Below are 15,560 nucleotides of genomic sequence, written 5' to 3' on the forward strand. Positions count from 1 at the left end.
TACATTGGCTGGGTTATGGTGTACTAGAATGGGGTAGTGTGCCATCTTCGTAGCAAACCAATGGGAGAACAGTGGTCACTTTTGCAATGACGCCATCAGTAGGGTGCCACGATCGAACGGTGTGTCTAGAGCACGAAATTTAAATCGAAACTGCGAAAATTTCTGCCGTTCTTGAGTCAAATGGTCACGTAACACGATTGAAACTAAATATATTTGCAACATTTAAACACTTGAACACATTTGGTTGCATTATTGCAATAAATAAAGATGCTTCTGCGTCGTCTGAGCTTGCACAATTCCTATTGCAGAGCAGCGTCCCGGATCGTCTGCATGCTTACTGTTATGATTGCAAAAGGCATAAAAAAGCACATCGCTGTTCATTCCATGCATATGTACACCTGTCTAGCTATCACAGTAATTTGAAGTTATGCGTCGAAACACACAAGGAGGTCCAGAAGGCTAACATTAACAGCATCAGGTGAGTTGCACGATTACCCGTCACCTGCATCAGCCAGAAGAGCAGTCGCAAGGTTTTGGACAGAAAAAATACAATGTTCAATGACGAATGCTGCTCCATTTCTTTAGAGATTTTACTCCTCAAAGGGGCGCCAAAGCATAGGAATGCAGCTAAATGCACCGCAATGTATTTGGGGTGTTGGATTTATCCTATGTGAATAAGTTCGCAATTCCAATCGGTCTGCCAAAACTTGAATGCATCAGGCTTCCTCAAACACTGAGTCTGCCACGCACATGAAAAAATTCGATAACGCGTCATGAGAAACAGGAGGGAACAATCAACACCTTGTTAAAATTGGTATCATTATAAATAGCTCCACTGTGGATATATACATTTCACATAATTATTGCAGACAAAACATTTTAGCTAACATTGTATATTAGCACTTTTGTATTTTTTTATTATTTTATAATCACTCTCACTTTTAATGTCTCTGTCCCTGAGGATGTAGTAAGAAGTAAATACTAATATATATAAAGTTGTTCACTTCAAGAACAAATTAGGAGCTCCGTGACATTGATGTTAATCTTCACATGAGGATAAAATGCACACAACTTGACCTCAAGCCTGAAGAAAGTGCCACGCAATGCAGACAAATTTAAGAAAGTCTAATTCCCAAGGCATGAATTCAAGAAGACTTTTCACAAACCATAAAATATGGGAAGATTCTTCCTAAAATCGAATTCTAGAAAAATGAATGCTTACAATCTGGTTTAACAGACTATACTGCAGGTATGTTATTCAAATATGACACAGTCTTAGTTGGCTTATTGAAGCTGCTGAACAAGGTGCACATTTTCCCAAATGACACCTAACAATCTAACAGTTCTGAGTTTATTACAAAGACAGAAGTGATAGCGAAGGAGCAGGTGCAATGTGCAGGACCATACAGGATGGTTATTACATCTTCAGCGCGCATCCACGATGCACTGCAATGTCAGGCAGTGATTTTAGCTGATTTGTACAGATATTAAAGGGGACCTGCAACACTTTTTCAAGTAGCCATGGAATGGCTTCACTAAACTTCACTAAAGGAACTTATTGCCTCATGAATCGAACACCGCAAAAATTTTAAGAATCCGTCCAGTACGAGTGGAGTTACAAAGATTTGATGCACGCTGTAATTGCTTTCTCTCTTCTCTCGCCCCGACGAAAGCGCTGGAAGCTAAGCAGGGGGGGATGGCACGGGGGAAGAAGGTATGTCACGGGCGCCTCCTGACCTTGAGCACATTTTCTTTTTCTTGTTTATCTTCGAATGCGTGGCGCACTTTCAGTGTAATTGCACACGCGCGGGTGAGTGGCGGCCTCTTGCGGTGGCCACAGTAACTACCGAGCACGCCATGTTCAAATCAGCCAATGGCGTGGAACCTGCCTGTGGCGCCGTAAGCATCATTTTTTTGTCGAGAGAAGGGGTAATTGCTTTCTCTCTTCTCTCGCCCCGACGAAAGCGCTGGAAGCTAAGCAGGGGGGGATGGCACGGGCGCCTCCTGACCTTGAGCACATTTTCTTTTTCTTGTTTATCTTCGAATGCGTGGCGCACTTTCAGTGTAATTGCACACGCGCGGGTGAGTGGCGGCCTCTTGCGGTGGCCACAGCATCATTTTTTTGTCGAGAGAAGGGGTAATTGCTTTCTCTCTTCTCTCGCCCCGACGAAAGCGCTGGAAGCTAAGCAGGGGGGGATGGCACGGGGGAAGAAGGTATGTCACGGGCGCCTCCTGACCTTGAGCACATTTTCTTTTTCTTGTTTATGGCGCACTTTTTAGCCGACTTTTAGCGCTTTTTAGCCGACTTTGCGAATTTATTGTAAATCCCAAACCGCATGCTGCGCTATAATGTTTGGCTCATGTGTTCCCAGAGCCTCGACTACCGATCGGCAGCGTTTTCTGACCATAATGAAGAAGTGTTGCAGGGCCCCTCTAAATACTTTGCAGAAACTACTCGATAACCTACTTTTCTGAGTATTTTAGTATCGTGGAAATACTCTGAGAGAGAAGTACTCATGCTATAACTTAAATACATTTCAGAGTATCTTGTACTCAGTATTTCAAGTATACTTCGAAGGATAATCTTCTGCCTTAGCAAGAGAGTGCAAGACCAACCCATGTGGCGGCTACAGGCACGATTTTTTAGAATGTAGCTCTTAAGCTTTCATAAGTGCGTTTCACAGTGGCAGTGTAACGAAGTGAACAATAGACCCTTTTCTTAATCCGCAAGTGCACTTCCCTGCGCTGCAGATTTGCCCAACTAATGGCAGCACCTGTCGTCCTTCAAGTGGTGACAAAGTCCTAGTTGCATGTGCTGGGGCTTGTCTATTATGCGTGTTTATGTCAAGAGGGCAGAGTCTACATTTTCCACGTCCCAGCGCAAGCAAACTGCGCTCAAACACGCTATTTGCAGTAATACCCATGTTACACAGGCAAAGCAAGTGCGGTTACGACCAACCACGGTTGACCGCGTTGAACCGCGGTTAGCGCTAACCACGGTTCGCCTATGTTACACAGCGCGAAAGCATCCTCGGTTAAGGTTCGTTCGTTTTTCACGCGTGCTCGCCGGCATGCACTCATCGGTGGTGGGCGCCGCCATTTTCTCGGTTATCTGCCTAACCGAGGTTGCCAAGCTCGGTTTCTTAAAACCTCGGTTAGCGGCATAACCGCGGTTTCGAGTGGCGTGTAACATCAGCGAACCGCGGTTTAGGCTGCCTGTGTAACAAGGGTATAAGTGACTAGCCCCCATTAGTTGGGCAAACTGCATAGCAGGAAAGCTAGCTTTACAATTATGAAAAGCGTCTATTGGCACAGTCGGAGGACGAAAGAAAGTGAATGCAGAGCACGGCAGCAAATCAATGGCAGTGATAGTGATGAGAGCAAGAGGAGGAAAGTAGAGGAGGAGAGTAGCAACCGAGGAAACACGGCACTGAATGAGCGGAGGTCTGTCTGCGTCAGCTAAGAGGTGGTGCCAGAGTAGTGCACCGTGAGCCTGTCTGCTGATCCCATAATAGAAAACAAAGTGGTGCATGAGCGGAAGTATGGCTGTGAAACGAGACCATGCATCAATGCAATGTGCCACATAATATATTACCCACACCAGCCACGCTACTCATTCTTTTAATCATAATACAGAATAGTCCCACGCAAATCCCTTCCGAAGAACGAGTGACGCAACCTGTGAAAGTGCTTTGTGTGTTGCTGCTGCTGCTGCTGCTAACCGAGGTGCTCAAGCAGAGGCTCAGCAATGCCAACACCAGAATCCAGAGGTTCACACACAGAAGTAGATTCATCGCCAACACCAAAATATACACACATGCCTTTCTCAAATTCTTTGCCTCGAATATCACAAAATGAAGAGATCTAGACAGCAGCACTCAAATTTAACATTACGGAGTTTATTATAATCATTGGCAAATCTTTTTTTGCTAAATGTTAAGTAGGCTGTAAGGCTGCATACACTCAAAGCTCACCCACGTTTGCATACACGAAGTCAAGGTCAAGAGTTGAACAAGTCAAAGAGAAAAAGCGATCGAGATTGTGGGACGACTCGAGGGGTAGTTGCGTGTCACAATTACCCGTCGAGACAACAAAAGAGCACCAATCTGCAGCACAGTAGGATGAGTTTTCCTCCTTCAGAGAGTCAACACCATTCAAATACAAAGGGCCTTTATATGCCCATGTGCTACCCGTGCGTCTTTGCAAAAAGAAGACAAGGAAAGTCACAGATAAATTTTTAAAAACCTATGCTTCACAAACATTCTCTGCTGTATAACGTGGCAATCGTGTATCCGTGGGCTACTGAAACCGTGCTAAAGAAAACAAAAAAACATACAAGCTCTCAAAACAGCAGTTTGACAAACAACTCATCTTGCAGGCCAATAAAGCTTTTTGGCAGTATAGTACTAATTTGCAGTGCTTTTTTTAATTTTCTGAGGAAACGTATTGAGGGAGTATCTTCAAAACTACTTTTTTCAGAGTATTTTGTACTGTACTAAGATACTATTTGGAGTTCAGTATTTTCAGTACATTCAGTATATACCTCTTTCTATATATGTCTTAAGTACCTTGTACAAGACTGTATTTTAGCGATTCTGATGTGAATTAGACCATGTCATCAGACAACTCTCGGACGAATCATTACAAATATATTTGCTTCCTTCAGACAACGACCATGTTTAATTTAGTGCAGTCCATACATGAACTGACAAGGCCTCAACATGTTCTATACTAGCTCATCACAAATAATCAAATCCCAAACTAATGCAATACTATACGAAATAAGTGAATCGTTCAACAGATTTGTTCCAGAATACGTAATCTACTTATGTACTACTTGTTCATTGTTCACTGCTACTGTTCCTTGAAGCTAAACCTACTGTCACAACGCAGATACCACTATATGCTAAAATGAAATAAGTGTTCAAAACATATTTAAAAACCTCATGACAAATGAAGACTAGCTTCTGCTGCATATTCACTAATGAAATGCCCCTTTCGGCTATTCCTGATGGCACTGTCTTCGCTGTTTGCCACCCTTGTGTTACATTGTGAGGGGGTACCATACCATGCAGTACAACAACATCTGGCAGCTGTAATTACAACAGTGTACTTTACACACTCTGCTCATTCACTTAAAGGGGCCCTGCAATATTTAATTAAATATGATCAGAACATGCTGCCAATCAGTAGTTGAGGTTCCTGTGAACACATGAGCCAAATATTATAGCACTGTACACGGCAGAAAATTTACAATTAGGTATGTTTTAAAGACAGCTAAAAATCACTCATCCTTCTCTAGGAAAATTACGTCCCTGATGGGCCGGGCTACGTCAGTGGAGGGAAGGACACAGCTATTGCCTAACTTGATGATCGTGAGAACATCATATTTTTTCGAGTTCAATAAATAATCAATACAGTACGTGCTTCTCTCTTCAAAAACAAAAAAAAAATTACGATGTGAGTACTTACAGTCTCTATCAATGGCTGCCTGCAAACACTTTGCGCCTCAGTCAGTTACTCGTCTCGTACGTAGCCCGCTACTGCGTACTTATCAATGCATATCATTCTTTCCAAAACAACCAGTATGCTTCTTATTGCACGCTTTGTCTCTTCTACACACCTCACGAGCAAGGTGCCTTGCCAGACATTGCTTGATTTGGCTACTGCCCCTCGGTCAAGCTGACGCAGGACAATGCCAATGCACACCAGATATTGAAAGAGCTCAGCAAGACTTTCACACGATAGAGCATTCTTATGCTGCATAGTTACTGCAGCTGCCACAGGGTGCCGCCATGTGCCAGCGCAGCACTCTGCAGTAAGCTAGAATCGCACAGCAGCAAAACTAGTGCACTCATGATCCCAAAGGAAGGGAGCCAACGCATTCAAAGAAAAAAGAAAAAGTGCTCAAGGTCATGACACAAGGTGAGGTAGCTTCTTGCTCTTTTGGCATCCCCCCCCCCTGTCCCCCCACCCCCCACCCCCCCGTAGCTTCCAGCAAGCTCCTCAGGACGAAAGAAAAAAAGAGCTTAAAGCATGCGAACAATCCCTGCAACGCTCATACTTGACGGATCCTAAAAATTTTATGCCGATCAATTCATGAGGCAATACACTCAAACAGTGAGGATGATTACTTGGAAAAGTGTTGCAGAGCCCCTTTTAAACTGTTTAGGGCCCCTTAAAATTACTTCCTTTGTGAGAAGCAAGTATGCTCACAAGCCTTCTGGTGGCAGTAATGCACAATATAATAACACAATTGAGATAGATCTGACCTGAGGTGGGACACCTCCAGGGCTGTAGAACTGCGGAGGCGGGGGCACACCACCTGGAGGAGAGGGGTAAGAATACGGTGGCTGCTGCGCCATAGGCTGCCTTGGTCCCATTGGTTGTGGTGGCCTTCGGTTCAACTGCAAGTTGCTCATCTGGTTGCTCAGCTGCTGAAAGGTACGCAAATAAAGTTGCTGTCATCCCTTATCTTCCAATTTGAAGAAGGCAAGTGGGAAAGTAAACATGACAGCAGTGTTTGCTGCACCAAAAAGTTATAAGCACTACACAAGAAGACTTGTCTAACTTCAAAGGCGGAGAACAGGTTTTCTAAAAAGCAATGAAGTTAGATTGTTCCCAGTCCATACATGAATATATTCCCTCAGCTGCATGGAACCACATGCATATCTAGGGCAAAGAGCTCAATACCCAAATAATCCCATTTATGACTACAACAAGAATGTTCAGACAGTCTCAACTGCAAGAATGAAATTAAAAGAAAGAAAAAAGCACTGTTATCTACAAAAATAGCCTCAGATAGTCACTTGTGCATGAGTATGCACTGAATATCTGAGTTATAATGGTGGTTTCTAGGCTAAATATGTACCAATAAAGGATGCTGCACTGCACACAAAACTTGAGCATGAGTTGCATTTGTTATATTGCATGCGCACACACAGACACGCCAGCTATCCCGTACTAAACATCATGTGGAATTTCAAAATAACAGAACACTTTACACAAATGATGCTTACTGTATGGTGAGGAACACTGTTCATGCTATAGTCATATCTTCTATTCTTGCAATAGCAATTACGTGCTATGTACATTCTAGGCGAATTTTTTCTGTCTACGTGAACTTTCACATGAAGTCCATGCATGATAACATCACACCCACAGTGCTGTATGCTGTGGTGAGAGTAAGCCAAGAAGAATGGTGACTTGAGTGCATGCAGTGTTCCCTCGTGGCCAATGTTGAAGGTCACGTGATCAAGTGCACACTGACGAAAAAGACCACATATCCTCTCTCCTAGCTTGGCTGTGGCTGCATGGCTATCCGTGCAGCTGAGCACACTTGGAAGTAATTTGTGGTGGGTGCAAAGGCTTTTAGACGGCTGGTGGCTTCATGCATAATGTCTTTACACATGCCTGGTGTTAGAGGTTGGGTAAGGGCAAGTTTTGTAGATGCAGTGATATAAGTGGCAGCACAAAGCATTCACCCCTCACTAGCAGCAATGTTCATCACACTAGAATTATCAAAGTGAATGCTCATGGTCATAGCATGAAATTTGTTCATGTATGCTTATGCAGTAAGTGTACGAGGGGGTACCCAAAAGTAACAGTAATAGTGCTGCGCTGGGCGGTGCAAGCGCAGTATGCAATTCTCCCGCTAGGATAGTGTTGTGCAACTCCTTTTGAGTAAATGGCATCCAGTGACTTCTCTCAGGAAGGTTTTCTCTGGTTGCAGTGATTTTTTTTCGTGAGATCACTTTCGCACACTTGGTCGTTTTTTTTTGTGATGGCCGACTGAAGTGAACAGCGAGCGGCTGTGAAATATTGTTTCACGCTCCGGCAAAATGACTCAGCAATTATTGTAATATTAAACACTGTTTACAAGGACGTTGCAAAGGGAAAAAACATAAGGCTATGAGTGATTTTCTCTTTTTAAAAAAAGGGGAAATGTCAACTGATGACAAACCTCGTTCTGGACGTCTATCAGTGTCACGAACGGACGAAAATATTTAAAAAATTTGTGCACTTGTGCTCAAACACCGACGACGGACTATTGAAGAGTTGGAGAAATTATCTGGTATAGCTCGGAACTCAGTTCAGGGGTCCAACAGCCGAAAAAGGATTTGGAGCAATTTTTGGAGCAGCAAAATGTTGCTTTTGGAGCACAAAAATCCAAATTTGGAGCAGGTTGCAAAAAAAACCTGTAATTTTTTAGCCCGAAATCCCAAATTTGGAGCAGTATAACAAAGAAGGCTTACTTTTAGAGAAGAAAACAAAAATACGTAAAAACCATTCAACATCAGGACCTGTCAAATAATTCAACAGGCACTGGAAATGCTAATGTGGATCTGCAAACTTGGCAACCTGGAAATTTGGGAGATTCGTAAAGCAGGAGCAAGTGGGGGTAGCAAAAAAAGAAAACTGGCATATGCTTTTGTCTATTGTTTCTCAAGGCCGCGGAAACGCCATACACAGCAGCTCCAAATGATTGCCAATAATTTTTTAGATGTCAGCGATCATACTAGTACTCGTAATTACAAGGCGCGTGCACGAACGAGTAATTAAGGAACAAAATGTGCTGTGTCCCTGACAGCTAGTACTAATAGCCCCTTCTAAATCTCGGTATGCTTTTCCGCAGGGCACCAGTGTACTTTGGCAAAAGTGCCTTTAAAAGCGTTCTGCACGCAATAAAACAAGCATCAGGAAATTTGAGAACTACTGCCCGTTTCTATTGCGATAGCAACTACATGGACACTCTCGATGAGTTTTTGCCGTCATCTTGCCGTACCCCTTCATATGCTTACAGAAACTAACACAGCTGATGAAACTACAAAGTTTATGCAGTTGCTTAACACCTTGCTAATGCTACCCATGCTTCCATTTTTTTCATTAGGCAAACATTGTTTTCTTAGCTAGTTTTTAGTTAAATGATATGTCAATATGGCCAGTACACACAATACACAAGGTGCAGCCTTTGTCTCAGAGCGGCACATAGCAGTCTCGCGGCATTGCACCACATGAGAGGCTAGCTGCCACACACATGCACGCCAAAGAGCCCTAGCCAAACATGGGAAACACAAGGCAAACTCGCTCACACAGACGCACACACGAGAGAGCTCAAAGCAAATGCATAAATCACAAGGCAAATCCATTCTGGCAAGAACCGGCGTCTGCCTTGTGTCATCGAACAGTGGCATCCTCACAAAAAACAGCGGTCACAACTGTAAACTCAGCCGAGATACGCTCACCAGCTGCTCATCAGATGCAGCTGGTCATCCAGTGATGGCTACATGACGTAATGGCCATATGTCCATGCAAAATTTGTGGAGGATGTTGAGACATGACCAATAACAGCATTTAAAGCAAGAGCAACCTGCGTTTTACGTGATAGCTATTCTTCTTATCGAAAAAAAAAAAAAAAAAGCCAGTGTATTTTTAAGAATACTACATGACAACATGTATGTTTGTCCCAGTAAAAGTAACAATCTTAAACCTAACTCTTGTCATTCAGTAACCTGTGCAACTTTCACAATTACACACTGAAAGCTACTCAAGCGCTGAGGAGAGAGTGTGGCCCTTTGTTCCCAGTCCTATAAGCTAGGCCTGTATTTGACTATGTTCACCTTAAAGAGCACTGCAATTCTTGGCATATGGACGAGTTGTACTCAGGCATTTTCAAAATTCCATGAGCTTTCTTTTTATGTTAGGAGGAAGACTGTGTAAGTACTAGGTTGCTCTAAAGGCTGTTTTGGGTCATATCTTGGTACCCTCCACAACCTTTGAGATGACACATTATTGGTTAATTGCTAATCACGCAATTATCCATAAGCAACGAAAAAATACTCATGTAAAGCATGAACAGCCATCTACATACACTGAGCATAATTTCTGCAAAGCACTTCATTAGTTAATGAGTGAAGACAGCCCAGTATACACATGCACATACACACATGTAGAAGTCAATAAAACATACAAACACTGCTACAGCTATAATTTATTGTGAACTTGACATTTATTCAGAGACAATACCAGAAAGCGAAACAAAGAGGGAAATAAAAATGAAGTAACCCCTTACAATTAAATTACGTCATATATTCTGTTCGTGATTCACAGAGCAGTACAGAAATTTCATGAAATGCCATCTAGCCTGATTTTACGTGTTTCCACAGAAAAATACCAATTCTAAGTTTTAAAAAGTCAACGAAACAGACTGGTAAGCTAGTTGGTACTGCATACCTTGAGATTTAGCACAAATAAAATGCTGTGCCCATGTGTGTTTTGCTATCCTGTGTTGTTTCCTTGTGCAAAATCTCAAGTTAAGAGTCATCGCAAAAAAATTATGCCTATCACTTTTGCTTTTTAGCAGCTGTTGATGCCATAATTGCAGTACAAAGAAGCCTCAACTGCCTGAGAATGCTACAAATAATTACAGCACTTTCTAAACAACCCATTAAAAATGCAGCTCAAGTACAACACGGATTTGGACCAGAATGTAAAAATATAGACTCATTAAGTCAACAAAATTGGAGGTGTGAGGTATTACAAATAACATAAGAGTCCGACAGTAAAGCCGGTGTGGTGGTAGGAAGCCATACAATGACCATGTTGCCAAAAAGCATCGAACTGGCTCTTCCAATTGTCTGCTTTTTCTTTTTTATTTTCCAAAAGCAGGGGAACTGTGAAGCAGTGCCAGTCCTGTTGTACAGCCAAACCTGCATATATTGAACTCACTAAAAAATGGAAATTAGTTCCATATATTGTCAGTTCGATATAAAACTTTTAAAGAAATAATTTACCATGTTTTTGTTTTAGATGCGAATTTCGGTGCACAAGTTGCATGACGGCTCTGCTTCGCGATAATGCAAGGAAGGCCGCTTATGCCAATACGCAGGGAAGATATTTTTATCTTTATTTTTTCGCAGTTTGTAGTTGGGTGTGCAGGTTAAAGCGGGGCGGGTTGTAGGCAAGAAAATACGGTATCGATGTAAACAGCGACTCAACATCTACAAACGCAGCTGTGCATACTCATCGGGAGCCGGAAGCCTCTAGTCTGCCTTGGCATTAATGTTAGCATTGTTTTTCTATATCACATTCAGCGTGCTTCTTGGGATGCGCTATGCAGCGGCGACATCAGACCTCTTTTCTCTACGTTCAACTGTGTTGACTATCGCCGGCTTCGCAGAGAATGGCCAGGTTAAAGGGAGCTGAGAAGCAAACAGCAACCCCGCACAATGGCCACGGCAACGAGGAATCATGGGAGAAGGCACACGATGGCAAGCGATGGTTTCTATTCACTCTGTGCACTGCCCTCCTAATCACACCGCTCACTCTCCCAAATGCATGCGAGAAAGCCCCTTCTGTAAGAAAAAGCCAACATCTTGTGATGGAAAGCCAACTTTTTGGGGCGTATTCCACTGCCTAATGTTCGATATATCAAGTGTTCTGGCCATTTTTCTTTGATGCAACCGAAAATTTTCTTATACATTGAATTTAAAACATTTTCGTGCTTGAAAATAGTTTGATATAAGGGATATATACCAGGGTTCGGTATAGTCAGGTTTGACTGTATGTGTTTCTTTCGTCTTCGTCTTTCGCGCTTTTCAAGTACCCTCTACAGGGAAACTTGCTTTTCCCTCTTGTTCTGTCGAGTGCTAAATGGTCTCCGCTTTTTACAATACCATATTATGAATGTATGCATCAGTGCTATCTGTTACCATGAGACCACTGCAACAGGTTTTGATGCAATGAGCCTCCTTTTCCAAATTCAAGGACATCCTGTGCATGGCATGCTTTTTGTAGCTAAATGTAGTTAGTACACCAGAACAATAAAATAAGGGTTCTACCTGGTCCGGTGTAGCAGTCATAGGAGGCCTCTGGCCAGCAACAGGCGGTGGGCCTTGCATGTGTGGTGGTTGCATGGGTGGCGGTTGCATGGGTGGCACTTGCATGGGTGGCGCTTGCATTGGTGGCGCTTGCATGGGTGGCGCTTGCATGGGTGGCGCTTGCATGGGTGGCGCTTGCATGGGCGCCCTCTGAATTCCAGGAGGCTCCTGAGAACCAGCTTGTCTTGGCGCAAACTGACCTGGCTGCTGAAAGGGCATGCCCTTAGGTGGTGCACCTGGCTGGTGTTGCTGGTGTTGCTGGTGTTGCTGCTGAAACTGTGGCTGTTGTAGTTGAGGTTGCTGTTGGTGCATGTGTGGCGCATGCTGATGCAAAGGTGGTGGCATCTGCTGCTGTGAGTGCTGTGGTGGCAATGGCTGTGGCTGCTGCTGATGCATGTGAGGAGGCTGCTGCTGAGGCTGTGGAGGCCCCGTGTAAACACCAGGTGGAGCTCCCATTCCCATTTTGGGGGGAGGGACCCCCAATGGTAGGCCACCTGCAGCAAAGAATAAAATTTGCACAATCCATAACCAAGATCCACAACAAAATGTTGCTCAGAAAAGAAAGCTGCTTCAACATGAACTCCTCCAACAATACATATATAGCTGTACTGTGTACAAGGTTTGACAATGACCAGAGGCACAAAATATGAGGCACCATCTTGTCTGCTCTTGGTCTCTGTCCTGTCATTTGCACCACAAACCCAAGGAAACTCTAAGGTATAAAACTATACCACTTAATCTTCATTTTAACACAAAAAGGATGGGAAAGTCACAAAGAGTTATTATGACAAGTAGACTGACCAGACGTCGGCACTATTGAAGGACACCGAGCTTACACCCTCATATACCACAGTTATTATTTTCTGACAAGTAACCTGTATGAACAGGAATGCAATCTACATAATATATACATAATCTGCCTAAGATAATGCATATGGAATACACAGCACAAAATTGAAAAAGGATATTTTAGCTCATTGCGGCAACAAGAACTTCATGTATATACGAGATATTTCACACTAAGAAAATTGAACTGCGTGAACATGGGATGAACAAAGGAACCACAGCACAGCACTCTGTCTTGTGGTTATTTTTTTCGTTCTCTGTTCACACTGTTATTTTCACAATGCTCAGATTTTTAACACTATAAAACAAAAGCAGAGGCTAGGTTTGTCAAAAGAAACAAAGAAAGGAAAATGTGAATGCTCCGGAGTGAACACAACTTCATGGCAATATTTTTTTTTTTGCACATGGCACAATACTGACAGCAAGGCATTGCACATGGTACAATATGACAGCAAGGCATTAAACTGCTTATCAATGGAGAAAAAGCTCACAAATTGACTTTAATATTGAAAATGTTCCCAGGTTCAATATTCCGAAAATAGCTCAGCATGGAAAATGGCTACACATTTTCGGAGGTATGCAGCCCTCAAGGTTGAAAAGAAGCATTCATGTGGCATTGCGCATGCCAAACTATCAGTTCAAGGCTCATGGGCTCATCAATGTTGCTCATCATCAACAATATAAATGCACTTTTAGCAGAGACTAGTATGTTACAAGATTGCGTTAATACACAGTTTAGTTCCATGTGCAAACGATTTCCTTTAAAAAGAAGTTGCTTGAAGGGACCCTCGCCAGGTTTCGGCATTGCAAAATTCAACATGCAGATCACACAGTGGCAATTCCTGTATGCACAGTATGAAACAGCTGCGCAGTGTGAAAGCCGTATAAATTTCAAAGTAAAAGATGCGTGTGCCCTCCCGCCTGAGGAACAGCACCTCAAGCGACAGTGAAAGTAGGATGCACACACTCCCCATGTAACACACACTGTCTGTAATGTTACTGGCCACATCACACGACCTTGTAGTGTGGAATGAACAATGCCACCACAGAAAGTGTACCATGAAGTGAAATAGGTAGTGAATAAAAAAGAAGGTGGGGCTTGTTACATAAATGTTGTGTGGTTCCTCTGCTTCGGTATGTGGGAGAAAGCAGGGATGAAACACTGGTTGCAAACATTAGTCAAGGCAGAAGAAGAGAGTGCCCACATCGGCAATGAAGCTCACCACCTGGCAGCTAGATACATCAGTTTCCTCTAAACCCAATCAATTTGAAAAGATTACAGTGCATGACTAAAATTTGCAATGGGGCATGGTGAGGGGTCTTTTAGGCATTAAGCTGATAATGTGATGGCAGGTACTAACGAAGATGATAGTTTCCCCTTTATTAGCAAATGACCTTTTTACAGTACACCAGAAAGAGTGCCAAAAGGAGACAAGCAGCATCACTGTCTTGAAATTCTCACACTAGCTCATCATGATGCCACAAACTTTCACAAAGTCCGCTTCAGCCTAGTCAATTGTTAATTCATAAATATGAACTACATTGCATTTTTGAAGGAGCCAATGATCGAATGTGGCCAGTTGTGGCAACTTTTACTTAGCCAATGCCAGCGCAAAAATGAAAACAACTTAAAATCAATGATGCAATAGTTACACAAGAAAAAGCACTGGGTCCTCAGCATGAAAGTTTAAAAATTTAGCTTTCACCTTCATTTTCTCTTCTAATAATGAATTTATTATGGCAATATTAATGAAAATATCTTTTATAGAATACCTGATCAGTACAACCTTATCCATCCCCATATTCTAGAGCATCCTCGCAATATACACTCCACCTTGACATGAGAATATCGATGGCAGCGCCGCCCCTCGGCAGAAGGGGTCATTGTATATGAGTGCTATTCGGCAGCAATTACTGAGAAACGCAGCATTATTTTCAGTCGTGCAGCGGCGTTTCACTCAACTCAGTTAGGGAAGGATGAACTTCAAGTCGAGGCTTGTTTTAAAATATGGGGGTAAGTGCTTCTGATTTGTGTCCTTTTAAAGGGCACTTCCCTGGGTTTCGGCATCGCAAGCAAACACGCGCGGAGCTGGCAGTCGGGACTGTGTCTACAAAGTAAGGAATGGTCCCGTGGCTTGGAAGTGACAACAATTTCAAAAAGTGTGCCCCTTTCTTTTCAGACACAATATTAATGAGAACTAACAGACATCGCCAAGGAAAGTATAGGGAGTGTTATCTGTAGTATTTAGAATATAAACGTGAAGAAAGTAAAGTGGACGAAAAGACAACTTGCCGCCGGCAGGGACCGAACCTGCGACCTTCGAATAACGCGTCCGATGCTCTACCAATAAGCTACGGCGGCGGTCATCCTCCCGTCCACTTTATGGGGTATATATGTACATTTAAACCTAGGAGTGTTAGTCAGCGGCAATCGGAGCCATGGCGCCGAGTGTGGAACACACTTTTTTCTGCCTGTTGGCGTCACGTAGCACGTGATCTTTTTACGAGCTGGTAGCTGACCAATAATCCCTCGCATACTACCTGAAGGCATCAAGTCTGCCAGAACGAGACCCTCGATATGAATGAAGGAAAAGAGATGACTCTTAAGGGCTCGTTTTTTTCTTTGTTAGACACAATATTGTGTCTAACAAAGAAAAAACGAGCCCCTAAGAGTCATCTCCTTTCCTCCTTTCGTTTCAAGAAATACGTGCTTTGAGCGAGAGTCAAATTCACATGCACTAGTAACATTACTGACTGTAGGATGCCACTTCAGTTGATCAGCTAATGCAGACAAGACAATACCACCACTTAAAATACACTCTCTGGCTGCTCCAG

The 15,560-nt window shown here is 43.1% G+C and overlaps 1 protein-coding gene across 3 annotated transcripts in view; it reads right to left on the bottom strand.

Moving 5' to 3' along the window:
* Positions 1-15,560, bottom strand: part of LOC119402947 (protein transport protein Sec24C) — a 65,950-nt gene that overhangs the window by 46,371 nt on the left and 4,019 nt on the right. For 2 of the 3 annotated variants that reach the window (XM_049417963.1, XM_049417957.1), the window contains exons 3-4: positions 11,841-12,373; positions 6,273-6,437 (exon numbers count right to left, since the gene is read on the bottom strand). In XM_049417963.1, coding sequence (XP_049273920.1) covers positions 6,273-6,437; positions 11,841-12,373 — 698 coding nt within the window. The remainder of the gene's footprint in view (positions 1-6,272; positions 6,438-11,840; positions 12,374-15,560) is intronic. The other variant, XM_049417959.1, reaches the window with a different exon arrangement.

This window comes from Rhipicephalus sanguineus, chromosome 1, assembly GCF_013339695.2.
Source record: "Rhipicephalus sanguineus isolate Rsan-2018 chromosome 1, BIME_Rsan_1.4, whole genome shotgun sequence".
Classification (NCBI taxonomy): domain Eukaryota; kingdom Metazoa; phylum Arthropoda; class Arachnida; order Ixodida; family Ixodidae; genus Rhipicephalus; species Rhipicephalus sanguineus.